The following is a 14303-nucleotide window of genomic DNA, read 5'->3' as shown; positions in this document are numbered from 1 at the left end:
TTGGCAGTTGTGTACATTAGGGTTGTATGTTACATCTAATGTTGTTAAATTAATGTTTTTTGCATTATTTCAGTTTTGTGTGTTACCATGATGGTGTTTAGTGTTCGTGTGAATGACACTGTGTACCTTCTATATAACCTATTATTTAAAATCTCTTTGTGATGGGCTTTGGTTCATCATGTGATGTTATCATCACCACCTGCTTTTGGTGGTTATCAGTGTCTTACAAAGGTACAAAACAGATTTTAGTACTTCAAAAAGTTTGTACATTACCATTGTATCAGTGAAATTACGGTATTTACCTGTAAATTTAAGTGAAAACCGTAAATCATTGCTACCGTATTTTTACGGTAAAATTCTGGCAACCACAGCTGCCGTTTTTTTTGCTGTAAATTGTACGGCTTTTTTTTACAGTACCGAACAAAATAGCATAAATCACCTTTTTGAAAAATGACGACACTTTAAATAAAGATTGTATTACAACATAATGCCAGCTGGTGGCGACAAGTGACTGATGAAAAAAAGATTCGTTCAAAAAAGGTTGATTCATTCAGAAATGAAACAAGTTACTGCTTTATGAGCCAGTGAATGAGCCTTGAATTATTTGTTCAACTTAATTTTTTTAACAATTCGTTGAATATTGAATATATTTTATTAATAGACTGCAGACATTTTAGTAGAAACTCTAGTAAATTACATGTTAATTTGTTTAATTGATTTTTTTCAGAATCATGGTAGGAGAATAGTGATATCTATTTTAAAAATAAAATTGTTATTCTCTCTTTATGCAAAATTGTGCCGCTCTAGATGGTAATTTATCCACATGTAATGTAAACAATTAAAGGTGCAATGTGTAATATTTGAGATGATCTCTAGATAGAAATGCAATATAATATACATAGCTATGTTTTCAGGGGTGTATAAAGACCTTACTTAAAGAACCATTATGTTTTTATTACTTTAGAATTAGCAGTTTATATCTACATATACCGCGGGTCCCCTCACATGGAAGTCTCTGTTATGTTTCTACAGTAGCCCTAAACGGACAAACTTACGGTGGCCAAGAGAGCTCAACGCGCTGCAACTTAAGAAAACACAAGCAAACAGAAAAAAACTACAATAAATTAAGAAGACATCTTCATCAGTTTGACAACACAGGCGCTGCAAATCCTCGCAACGCATACCAAATACGGAAACGCGCTGCAAATTCTCACAACACAACCAAACTCAGAAACGCGCTGCCAACACACAAACGCGCTGCAAATAGCACGGACCACAATGGAAAAGTTTCAGGGGGACCTACAAAATTATAGTACAAATTTATAAATAAACATTATGAAATAAATCACAAATTATAATGACATTCGTTATAAACACCATACAAAAGTCTAACCATACGAATTTAAAGAGAAACTGAAACGCACCTATGCATCTTTCGGCAAGAATTTAAATATTTTCCACAGGCTCCGGCGCGATCGCTTAGAATTTTTTCCTTACAGGGGAACCAACTTAAAATATGTCATTTTTGGTCCCATTGATAAGAATAAGACATTATTTGTGATCATTCTTATATATATTATTATATTCGTATACAATAAATTACGAGCTTCAGAGCTCGCAGACAAAACGCAGTCATGTTATCTTATTTTCAGAGCCTGCTGTTTGGGAAAACAGTTCTGGGAGTTTATTATAACGAATCACTTTGAGACTTTCCTCAAGCATTTTAAATTGACGGAACTAGAATTTAAGATGCTGTGCAATGAGATCGGTCTCTTGGTTGGTCCAGTTATGCTATCACATCGCAAAGTCACATGTCAAATTTTTGATGAGCATCAAGGTATGTATAAGGTAAAAGTGTTTTCATCGAGTTAATGTATGTTTTCTTAAAGGATAAGAATTCTATCCTACTTAGCAAATAAGTTTTTACGCGCATTTTTAGAATTTATGTGCATCTTGGCGTTTCCATCCAGCGTTTTTTATGCAATATCCAAAAATGTGCATAAAAAAGGTTACGGAAACGATTAGTTATTTGCTTCATATTAGTTTACCGTTGTTTAGGCTAGTACTCCTTTACAGCTAGATGATTTGTTTGGCAGTATTTAATGCTAGATCAATGTTTTTCGTTCTCAAATGTAAGTTAACTCGCGGTCATGGGCATGGGGGCACGTCAAGTCATTTGGGGGGGCACTGCCCCCCAATGCCCCTCCTTGGCGACGTGCCTGGTTCCATGTATTGTCTATGCAGGGTGAGAAAGCTCTCGAATTTCATCAAAAATATCTTAATTAGTGTTCTGAAGATGAACGAAGGTCTTGTTGGTTTGGACGACATGAGGGTGAGTAATGACAGAATTGTAATTTTGAGTAAACTATCCCATTAAGAGGCTAAGTGAAAATAAGAGGGCTGATCTGCTAAACTTTTAAGCTGTAGACCAAATGTTATGAACCTCTACAATTGTTCTAATGGCCTTTCAGAGTATTTCATTAAATTAGACATCATTAGTCATAATCATAATGAAACATGATTTTTAAATAAGGTCCTAATGAGTTCGTAGAGTGACCTTTCTTAAATGAACCATGGTGCAGTCCATTAATTTTAAAGTAATTTAATATGGTATGGATGTATAACTGCTGCTAGCATTTCTGTAGGACTGAAAAACCAGAATACATATGGACAAATCCATCATTTTATGTATGTTTTTTTATTGTATGGTTGTTTTTACGTATGGTATATATTGAAAATGTCAAATCCCACCAACATTATCCCAGAGTATACAGTATTTATTGCATTATTAGATCACATGGGGTGGTGAGGGATGTTTTGCTGACACAGTCAGTGGCAGGAGATGATGATCATATAGATCATCGCTCATATCTCTCTGTTGAGAGCGCTTGTGTGCAGGTGAGAGGCTGTGCGGCCTCATTATAACTCTGTCAGGAACAATGTAATACTGTAAATAAGCCCTCAGTAAAACCCAGCAGAGCTCTGATGATAACACCGTATGAAGTAGACCACAAATGAAACGAACGCATGCCACATACACATATGATAGATGCTTAATTCTCTCCCAATGCAATGATGTTTGATTATATTTAATAATCTGAATCACAACACACTTACATGTTGTTACAATTCATGTGAAGCATGTAATTCACATTATAATGGCAAACAGATTGCTGCAGAGCGACTAATGACTTGCAGGATCTTATGATAATATGACACACCAAGCATAACCACAATATTAGTCATTTATTTGGACAAATTTATCATTTCTGTACAAGTGATATCACAAAAAGATTTGGTTGCTTCATACAAAACTCTACAGTGCAATGACACATTTCCAGGATATGTTTTCAGCCTTTTTTTTAGAATATTTGCATATTTTGGTAATATATTAAACTTCGATTGGAATGCATTTAAATATATTAATGATGAATAAATTATTTTAACTACTATAAAAAAGTGTCTAGATTTCATGCAGCCCTTATAAGCACTTTCAAATGTTCTCTTCAAGCCGCAAAATCACAATCATTCCATTTGAAAGCAAAAACACTCATTTATAAAATTAGAAAAAAAAAGATGTCTTTTAATAGCTCAAGTTTAAATTCCAGCGAAGGGGTTGCTTAAATCATCTTATTCATTAAGGCACTAATAAATAAAATAAAACAAAAAAATATAAATTACAGTTGGGCACTGAAGACATATCTGACATACTTGAAATTATTCAAGTTTATTTTATAAATTTATTTGAACCTTTTTGAACAAAATATTTAACAAAATGTATCAAAGTTTAATAAAATAAAATAATAAATGAAATAAAATAATACAAAATAAATAAAATAATATAAATTTAATAAACAAAAATAAAATAAAATAGAAATTACATTTGGCCACTAAAAGCACACCTAACATCCTATGAATGTCATTGCATTTGCAATATCAAGTCAACTGGCATTTATTTTAACCTTTTTGAACAGAATAGAATAAAAATATAAAAAATTAAATAAATTCTTAATAAAAGAAATAAAATAATAAAATAACAACAAATAAAATAAAATAACAATAAAATAAAATAAATAAATCAGATCAACTGGTATTTAAATTTTTTCAAACAAAACATTTAACAAAATAAAATAAAATAAATAGACACTAAAAGCACCCCTAAAAATCTATTAATTGTCATTGAATGACACAATATCTAACCACCTGTCATTTATTTTTAAATGTTTAACAAAATGTTTCAGAAATTCGTTGGCATTTAAATGATAAAAGAGTGGGTGTAAATTTTGTGACATTTGTATTTGTAAAACGTTAGTGGATCATATATTCATAAAGGAGTCAGTGTGATTCTCTGATAGAACACCTGTGTAAACGTGAGGAGAAGTGACTTCATACATCTATAACACAATATATAACACCTTTTCAAATGCAAAAATGTTTCATAAGCTTGTTGGCATGTGTTACTTGGTTTGATATTTTGATATCCATGATGTAACATGATTCAAACGTGTTTCAAATGTGTTCAAATAGTTTTTGGGGTCACTGCATACCCTCACTCACTCCTGCTGGTGAATCAGTACAACAAACCCACTCACTGCCAAAGGCTGGTGTTGATTTTTTGCCTGTAGGTAATCACACATCAGGATCTTCAAGGTCTACAGGCAGCGGCCTCTTTGGCCATGAAGGAGCTGTGGTGTAGGCTGGTTTTGACCCTCTTCTCCCTCTGCCGCCGGTTACAAAACCAAACACGCACCACCTCCTTCTCCAGATGGAGACCCTCGGCCATTCGCACAATCTCCTGAGATGATGGCTTACTCTTCTCCACAAAATTCCTTTCTAAGGCTTCCTTAGCCCCGAGACTGAGGGAGGAAATTAAGAACTAATTAGGCATTAATTAGAGGGAGATGCTGATATAATGGCTTTTGTTTGCCGTGTAGGTTTACTTCGGATTCCCCATTTACCTGATGGTTGTTCTCCGTTTGCGTTTACGCTCATGCATGCCCATCTTCTCATTAAAAAGAGCTGATGGAAGTCACAAATTAGAGCTAGGCTTATATTTTCATTAAAAACTCAGGGATAATGGTACGATAGTGGTAAATAAATAAATAAATGATCTCACTCAGGAGTGTGTTGACTCACCACCGGCTTGCTCAGCCTCCTCCAGCCACTTTGCCAGGATGGATTTGAGCTTGCAGGCGTTTTTGAAGCTGAGCTGCAAGTTCTCGAAGCGGCAGATGGTGGTTTGGCTGAATTCGGAGCCGTGCACCGCTGCCAGGGCTTCACCCACATTGGTCTGTGTGTAACCTGTCAATCAAAGCTAAAAGTTAAAAGTTTTAACCCTTGTGAAAAAGAAGTGTGCTTAAATGTATTAAATCTGCACTTTTAATGTACTTTAGATCTTTTTTTTAAACTGTACTTGCAGTCACTAACAGTAAATGTTCTCAGATGGCAAGGTTCTCTCAAGGTTCTTCCACACTCTTAAAAATAAAGGTTCCAAAAGGGTGTTTTTGCAGTGATGCCATAAAGAACCATTTTTGGTTCCCCAAAGAACCTTTCCGTGAACTGTTTTTAAAATAACCATTTTGAAGAACAAAAAACTGTACTTGCAGTCACTAACAGTAAATGTTCTCAGATGGCAAGGTTCTCTCAAGGTTCTTCCACACTCTTAAAAATAAAGGTTCCAAAAGGGTGTTTTTGCAGTGATGCCATAAAGAACCATTTTTGGTTCCCCAAAGAACCTTTCCGTGAACTGTTTTTAAAATAACCATTTTGAAGAACAAAAAACTGTACTTGCAGTCACTAACAGTAAATGTTCTCAGATGGCAAGGCTCTCTCAAGGTTCTTCCACATTCTTAAAAATAAAGGTTCCAAAAGGGTGTTTTTGCAGTGATGCCATAAAGAACCATTTTTGGTTCCCCAAAGAACCTTTCAGTGAACAGCTCTTAAAAGACCCATTTTGAGGAACAAAAAACTGTACTTGCAGTCACTAACAGTAAAGGTTCTCAGAACTATGGCAAGGCTCTCTCAAGGTTCTTCCACACTCTTAAAAATAAAAGTTTCAAAGGGGTGTTTTTGCAGTGATGCTATATTAGAACCATTTTTGGTTCCCCAAAAAACTTTTCAGTGAACAGTTCTTAAAGGAACCATTTTCAATAACATTTAAAAAAATATAAAGAACCTTTTTTGACTATAATGAACCTTTTCTACATTTGAAAGGTTCCATGGATGTTCAAGGTTCTTCATTAAACCACCAATGCCAATAAAGAACCTTTATTTTTAAGAGTGCACAAACATCAAATAAGGGATAATGTACAGGTGCATCTCAATAAATTAGAATGTCGTGGAAAAGTTCATTTATTTCATTATTTCAACTCAGATTGTGAATCTCGTCTATTAAATAAATTCAGTGCACACAGACTGAAGTAGTTTAGGTCTTTGGTTCTTTTAATTGTAATGATTTTGGCTCACACTTTAGCAAAAACCCACCAATTCACTATCTCAAGAAAATAGAATAAGGTGACATGCCAATCAGCTAATCAACTCAAAACACCTGCAACGTTTTCCTGAGCCTTCAAAATGGTCTCTCCGTTTGGTTGACTAGACTACACAATCATGGGGAAGACTGTTGATCTGACTGTTGTCCAGAAGACTATCATTGACACCCTTCACAAGGACGGTAAGCAACAAACATTCATTGCCAAAGAAGCTGTTCATAGAGTGCTGTATCCAAGCATGTTAACAGAAAGTTGAGTGGAAGGAAAAAGCATGGAAGAAAGAGATGCACAACCAAACCGAGAGAACCGCAGCCTTGAGAGGCTTGTCAAGCAAAATCGATTCAAGAATTTGGGTGAACTTCACAAGGAATGGACTGAGGCTGAGGTCAAAGCATCAAGAGCCACCACACACAGACGTGTAAAGGAATTTGGCTACAGTTGTTGTATTCCTCTTGTTAAGCCACTCCTGAACCACAGACAATGTCAGAGGTGTCTTACCTGGGCTGTCCAGTCTTAAGTTTCCACAGTCTGTGATGATTTGGGGTGCAATGTCATCTGTTGGTGTTGGTCCACTGTGTTTTTTGAAAACTAAAGTAACTGCACCCATTTACCAAGAAATTTTAGAGCACTTCATTCTTCCTTCTGCTGACCAGCTTTTTAAAGATGCTGATTTCATTTTCCAGCAGGATTTGGCACCTGCCCACACTGCCAAAAGCACCAAAAGTTGGTTAAATGACCATGGTGTTGGTGTGCTTGACTGGCCAGCAAACTCACCAGACCTGAACCCCAGAGAGAATCTATAGGGTATTGTCAAGAGGAATATGAGAAACAAGAGACCAAAACTGCAGATGAGCTGAAGGCCACTGCCAAAGAAACCTGGGCTTCCATACCACCTCAGCAGTGCCACAGACTGATCACCTCCATGCGACACCGAATTGAGGCAGTAATTAAAGCAAACAGAAACCTACCAAGTATTGAGTACATATACAGTAAATGAACATACTTTCCAGAAGGCCAACAATTCACTAAAATTGTTAAGCTAAACAAACTAAATGATATACTAAATATTAAATAAAACAGTAATTAACATGGTCCAGCCCAGAAGACAAACCTAGTTTGATCCTTCTCAGTTTGAAGTCATTGGCAAACTTCTCCAGTTCACGGATCTGAGGCGAGTCCATGTCGGGCGGCTCTTCTAGGGGGCGGCTTTTCCTGCGCAGCTCCTGCTTGATGTCACCTAGGGTGGGTTCATCTGTGAGCAAGGCCTGGGGCAGTGGAGGTAAGCTGTGGGTCAAAGCACAGGAGCCCCCACCTAAACTGTGATCTGGGAACTTATAGAGGCGTGGAGCCAGAGCTCCTGCAGGACAACAGAAAGGAAGGCTGTGTGTTAGAGGGAATGATGACTGTTCAAGGAGATCAAATCTTGAATATATAAACATTATTCATTTCCAAGATTACAAGGGACACACTGGGACATCTTCCAATAACCTGCAAACATGTTTAGTTTAGTTTTCCACACTTTTCCACAGCAAGAAAAATTACCTGGAAAAAAAATACCTGAAATATTTTTTTTTAAATTGTCAAAGTGACAACATGCTATACTCACTTAGTTGTAATGCATATATATATATATATGTTGTAATGCATATATATATATATATATATATATGCAATATATAGCATACATATATATATATATATATATATATATATATATATATATATATATATGCTATATATAGCATACATATAATAGGAAGCTGAAAATATTTCTACATGTGTCTGAGGCATTACAGTTTTGACAATAAATTGATCTGCATCTCCCTCTAGTGGCTGTATATTTTCAGAGCAGCATTGCCTCTACCTCACATGACACTGTATCTGTATATTGGTTATGTTTGAAAGGTAGTTGTAATTCAATGTCAGCAATTTTAGAATCAAAGAAGCATTTGTAATTAGACATGAAGGATATTCATAATGATTCTATAATTCTAATACGTAGTATAGGCAAAGTTAATGTAAAAATGTAAATTTCCAGATGTAAATTTAGGAGTTAATTACAGAAGTTTCATTTCATATTTATTTTTAACAATAGGGATCTCTTCTGTATGCATCACTAAATCTACCACCGCACACACTTGTTATTTCTTGCTGCAGACACTAGGTGGAAGCACAAACACATTGAAATTACCTGGTAAATGCTCACATTCCTAGTACTACAAGTCAAGTGTGGCACATTCACACTAGACACCGCACGTGCTGCAGTCATTGTCATGGATAACCATTTTGCTCTTATTATACATTATTTATTTTTATTCTGACTGACTTTGAACTTTTGAAATATGTACATTTGGCTGTTCTTTTTGCCAGCTCTCAACAGGAGTTAGAAACCCTGCATACATGTGAATGCCATAAGGGTTGAATTTTTAGATTTGAGCACAGGTTGTACCTTGCAGTGAGTTGGCTCCATTAACCATGTTGGCATGAGGCATGCTGCAGGTCTGCAGGATGCGGGTTTGGGAGATGCTGGCAGAGAGCATTTCCTGTGCTGGAGACACATATCATACATCATTACTGCACTATCATAAAACCCACAAACTGAAACTTGTGTTTCTGTGTGTGTTTAAGATGTACATTAATACTTATGCACAGAAGAGCACTACTTAAATCACCTGCGTAATTTGTGCGTAACCTGACGTACCTGCCATCATACCGTAGGTGGTCTGCTGGTTGCTATAGTGACATGGGGGCATTGGGTAGTGCAGGCTGGCTGACGCATTGCCCAAAGCAGAAGTGGAGAGGTGCATGTGAGAGCGTTTGGACGACTGGACAAGAGGGAGACCTGAGGGGAATAAACCAGACATTAATATCAGTGATACATCCATGATTGATTGACAGACAGATAATAGATAGACAGAGAGATGATACAGATAGACAGATAGACAAATGTACAGACAGATGTCAGATAGATTATGGATGGATAGATAGATAGATAGATAGATAGATAGATAGATAGATAGATAGATAGATAGATAGATAGATAGATAGATAGATAGATAGATAGACAGACAGACAGACAGACAGACAGACAGACAGACAGATGATGGATAGACAGACAGAGAGTGATAATAGATAGATGATACATGTACAGACAGGCAGATGATAGATAGAAAGACAGACAAACAGATGACAAATGAACAGACAGACTGATGATAGACAGACAGACAGACAGACAGACAGACAGACAGACAGACAGACAGACAGACAGACAGACAGACAGACAGACAGACAGATGATAGATACAGACGGACAGATGATAAATAGAAAGACAGACAGACAGACAGACAGACAGACAGACAGACAGACAGACAGACAGACAGACAGACAGACAGACAGACAGACAGATGATAGATACAGACAGACAGATGATAAATAGAAAGACAGACAGACAGACAGACAGACAGACAGACAGACAGACAGACAGACAGACAGACAGACAGACAGACAGACAGACAGACAGACAGACAGATGATAGATACAGACAGACAGATGATAAATAGACAGACAGACAGACAGACAGACAGACAGACAGACAGACAGACAGACAGACAGACAGACAGACAGATACAGACAGACAGATGATAAACAGACAGACAGACAGACAGACAGACAGACAGACAGACAGACAGACAGACAGACAGACAGACAGACAGACAGACAGACAGACAGACAGACAGATGATGGACAGACAGACAGACAGACAGACAGACAGACAGACAGACAGACAGACAGACAGACAGACAGACAGACAGACAGACAGACAGACAGATGATGGATAAATAGATAGACAGACAGATGACAAATGAACAGACAGACTGATGATAGACAAATGTCAGATAGACAGATAGATGATAGAAAGACAGACAGACAGATGATAGACAGATGTCAGATAGACAGACAGATGGTGTAAAGAACAAATGATTATTTTGCATTGAATCTGCAGATGAAGCACTGTCGCATTTCCTCATCCTCAGAGTCGCATCTCTGCCTAAGGTGACATTTACACAAGTAATTCATTATTGCAGTAATAATGAATACCAGATTGCATAATTCCTTCCTTCATCAAATGCATCAGAAAATAAAATTAAACTCATTTAATGAAGGAAAGCAACTATGTAAATACAGATAATAGTTCTTAATATGCACAGTGACCTCCGGCTGTCAGAGCTGCACAGAACATTCAATTGAATTTGGTTCAGATCAGAGTAAACCCGTGGGTGGTAATCAAACTCAACAGGCTCCGCTACATCATTTTGAGACCGGCCTCCACTAACCATCTCAAGATGAGCTCCTTATATAGGCCGGCCTTGTTCAGCATGCACAAGTTTGGCATTGAAATGATGCGATCAACCTTTGATCCCTTATTAAAAACACCCATTGCTTTATCCAGAGTGCCAGCAGTTAAGTGCTCAGATACACTAACAGCCACATTATAATAAATAACTCTTCAAACTTCAGGTAGATGTGAACTCTTCACTTTTCGCAGGTGTAAACGGGGCTGAGTTAACAGAGGGCATTTGTGCATGAATAGAAATGCCAAAACATTTCATTTGAGAGTTTTGCATCTTCTGGCTCAGACCCCGAGCTAAATTGCACAGTTCAGTAATTATGCATAAGAACTATGATTTACTATGGCAAACAATGAGCAGAGATTTGACTCAATTCACTGAGTTTTTGACAAGACTTTCACTAATGCTCTCTCGCGTGCGAGACAAAACTGCGACAAAATAAGTACACGATAATTTAGCCATCAACATGTCAAAGTAATAATACGTCTGCTTTGATAATTATCTGCAGAGAAGTAACAGCTGTGCAAATTGAGCTGATTAGCCACGTCTACATAATTTTGACTTATTTCAACAAATTATTGTTTGTCTTGTCTTGCTCTTTTTAGTGTTTCTGAGAGTTGTCACTAAAAACCAGTTCACAAAATGTACACTACTTTTTTAAAGTTTGGGGTCAGTAAGAGCTATTCTATTTTTAATAGTTTTACTCAGCAAAGATGCATTAAATTGATCAAAAGTCACAGTAAAGACTTCTATTTCAGATAAATGCTGTTCATTTCATCAAAGAATCCTGAAATGTATCAGTTTTCAGAGAATATTAATCAGCACAACTGTTTTCAACATTGATAAAGATGTTTATCTTTATCAGCCTATTAGGATTTCTGAAGGATCATGTGACTAAAGACGGGAGTAATGATGCTGAAAACTCAACTCTAAAATGTTTTAAAATAGAAAACAGTTATTTGAAATTATTTTTCTTTCAGAAACACAATACAATGTCACCTGCTTCTGATTTGAATTGCAGTAAAGTAAGTGTTTGTGGTATAAAAAGACATTGTTCAATGCATTATACTTTTGATTTGGTGATATTTCTCCGAAAAACATTTCCCCTAGGATAAAGAGATGTGATCTCTGGAAAGGTCACTTCCTCAGAGTGAGAGTCAGACAGATTGTGAGTGATGACAGCCGTGAGGACTGGCGATAATACCAAATAATATGTGAACTTTAGGGTCATATAGACTAGGTCGAAAGGACATCTGCTTATAGTCCAGTGCCTCTCTTTCATCACCTTCAGCTTGTTCTGTGTTTTTCATAAAAAACCTCCAAGGAAAGTATTCCCAAAGGACAAAATCTGTCATCGCAGAGTTGAGATTGATCTATGAAAGTACAACTTTACAACTTATTTTCAGATGTAATGTTCGCAACAACTTTCATTTCTATAAGTTTCTGTTTTTCCATTTGGAAATTGTTCATTGGATAGTGTTTATAGATTTATTTAGTGATTTAAGATTTTTGATAAAAAAAAAAAAACTTTTGCTCAGCAAGGATGAATTAAATTGTTCAAAAGTGACAGAAAAATCATTTATAATGTCAAAAAAAATTACTTTAAAAAAAACACTGTTCATTGAACTTTCTATTCATCAAAGATGAAAGAAATCTGTCAGAGTTCCCACAGACATATTAAATGAATACATTTATTATGCATTAAATTGTTCAAAAGTGACAGAAAAGTCATTTATGATGTCGAAAATGACTTTATTTCAAATAAAAGCTGTTCTTTTGAACTTTCTATTCATAAAAGAACAAAAAAACAACAGAATAAATTATTAAGCAGAACTGTTTTGAGCATTAAAAATAACTATAAATGTTCCCATTAGAATAATTTCTGAAGGATCATGTGACACTGAAGACTGCAATGATGCTGAAAATTCAGATTTGATCACAGGAATAAATTACTTTTTCAAATACATTAAAATAGAAAATATTTATTTTAAATTGCATTAATATTTTACAGTTTTGACTGTATTTTTGTGCAAATAAATGCAGCATTAGTAGGCATACAAATTAATAGACCCCAAACTTTTGAGTGCTTTTGTGTGCATTTAATTAAATTTATCATTTCAAATCTATAATTTTAGTGTTCTCAACTGGTTTTGTTTCAAATTAAACTAATATAAAAGTACAAATAAATAAAAATCTAAAATTGAAATGTACTACCATGAACTGCATAGGCTCAACAATATGCACAATTGTTAACATGACAGAGGCTAATAGGAAAACTGACAATTTTGTAAATAAATAACAGCAGAATTATATCAGGTTCAAATACTGAACTAAATATTGTATTAGTATCATTGCCAAATGCCAGATGGATTTACACCAAAATACTGTACAGTGCTGACACCACCAACAAACGATTTCTCATACTTTTAAACATTTCTATAGTTATAGCCGAGTTCCACTTTATATTAGGTGGCCTTAACTACTATGTACTTACATTTAAATTAATAATTTGATACAGTGCACTTATTGCGTACATACGTTTTTACATTGTACTTGTTTTAAAAATATGTGCATGTAATTACATCGGTAATTAATTTCTGTATTTACATTAATAATTACACCCCTGGACATTAACCCACCCTTACCCATAGTTTTGCAATACAATCTGAACACAATAAGTACATTGTACTTATTTTTTGATGTAAGTATAGCAGTTAAGGCCACCTAATATAAAGTGGGATCCAGCTGAATCACTGCATGATAGTCCAAGATCATCAGATTTACCTGAAGGCACCATGTTGGCGGTGTGGCTGGTGACAGGCAGACAGTCTGCGGCTCCGGGGTGATGCATGAGCAGCGGGAGAGCAGCCGAGTCTCCGCTCAGAGTAGTGAAGGAGTCGGTGGTGCTGAAGGCCTGGCAGGTCATGACTCTAGATATTCACCTACTCGGGGTCTGAGTCCTGCACGCACGGCATCGGCCCACCTGTGTGACACGAGCAGGGCGTGTGCAGGTATTTATACTGAGCCCCTTCAAACCCCCTCATTCATGTTAATGAGCTCTTGCTGTTAACAAACCATGACGGCCCACTGAGGCAAAGCTCTGGTAATTAGGGCAAAGAGGTGCAATCTGATACTGTCCATTTCCACTGTGTGTGGCTTCCAACAAACACCAGCTACAGCTCCGACAAACCACGGCTTATGCGACTTAAGATTAATTAGCCGTTTCAGGATGCATTTACATTTACATTTTAGATGCAGTGAGGGAATGATTGTAGTGTATTATAGTACAGGGAGTCTGATTATAGTGTAAAATGTATGACAAAAAATTAGGATTTATTATGAGTGCATGTGTATTCAATACACATCAATACACATTTTAATCTTATTTTCTCGCACCAAGGGTGTAATTGTTATTTTTGTTAGTGCTTTTATTATTATTATTATTATTTTTGTTGATTTTTTT

At 36.1% G+C, this 14303-nt stretch overlaps 1 protein-coding gene across 1 annotated transcript; it reads right to left on the bottom strand.

Moving 5' to 3' along the window:
- Positions 1-4645: 4645 nt before the first annotated feature.
- Positions 4646-13766, bottom strand: pou1f1 (POU class 1 homeobox 1). The gene is made up of 8 exons (XM_073846304.1): positions 13625-13766; positions 13321-13329; positions 9193-9333; positions 8941-9039; positions 7603-7848; positions 5137-5301; positions 4959-5019; positions 4646-4856 (listed from the first exon to the last, which is right to left on the bottom strand). The coding sequence occupies exons 1-8, from the start codon at positions 13764-13766 to the stop codon at positions 4646-4648; spliced, it is 1074 nt and encodes a 357-aa protein (XP_073702405.1).
- Between the last annotated feature and the right edge of the window lie 537 nt (positions 13767-14303).

This window comes from Garra rufa, chromosome 8, assembly GCF_049309525.1.
Source record: "Garra rufa chromosome 8, GarRuf1.0, whole genome shotgun sequence".
NCBI lineage: Eukaryota > Metazoa > Chordata > Actinopteri > Cypriniformes > Cyprinidae > Garra > Garra rufa.
Note: the sequence above shows the minus strand (reverse complement) of the source record. Positions and strands in the feature narration are given on the sequence as shown.

Excerpts from the sequence above, each read along its gene's own strand:
- pou1f1 (XM_073846304.1), bottom strand. The coding sequence starts at position 13,766 with ATGACCTGCCAGGCCTTCAGCACCACCGACTCCTTCACTACTCTGAGC. Across the intron at positions 7,849-8,940 it reads TGGAGCCAACTCACTGCAAG|GAGCTCTGGCTCCACGCCTC; the intron begins GTACAACCTGTG and ends GTTGTCCTGCAG. Across the intron at positions 5,302-7,602 it reads ACTGAGAAGGATCAAACTAG|GTTACACACAGACCAATGTG; the intron begins GTTTGTCTTCTG and ends TTTGATTGACAG.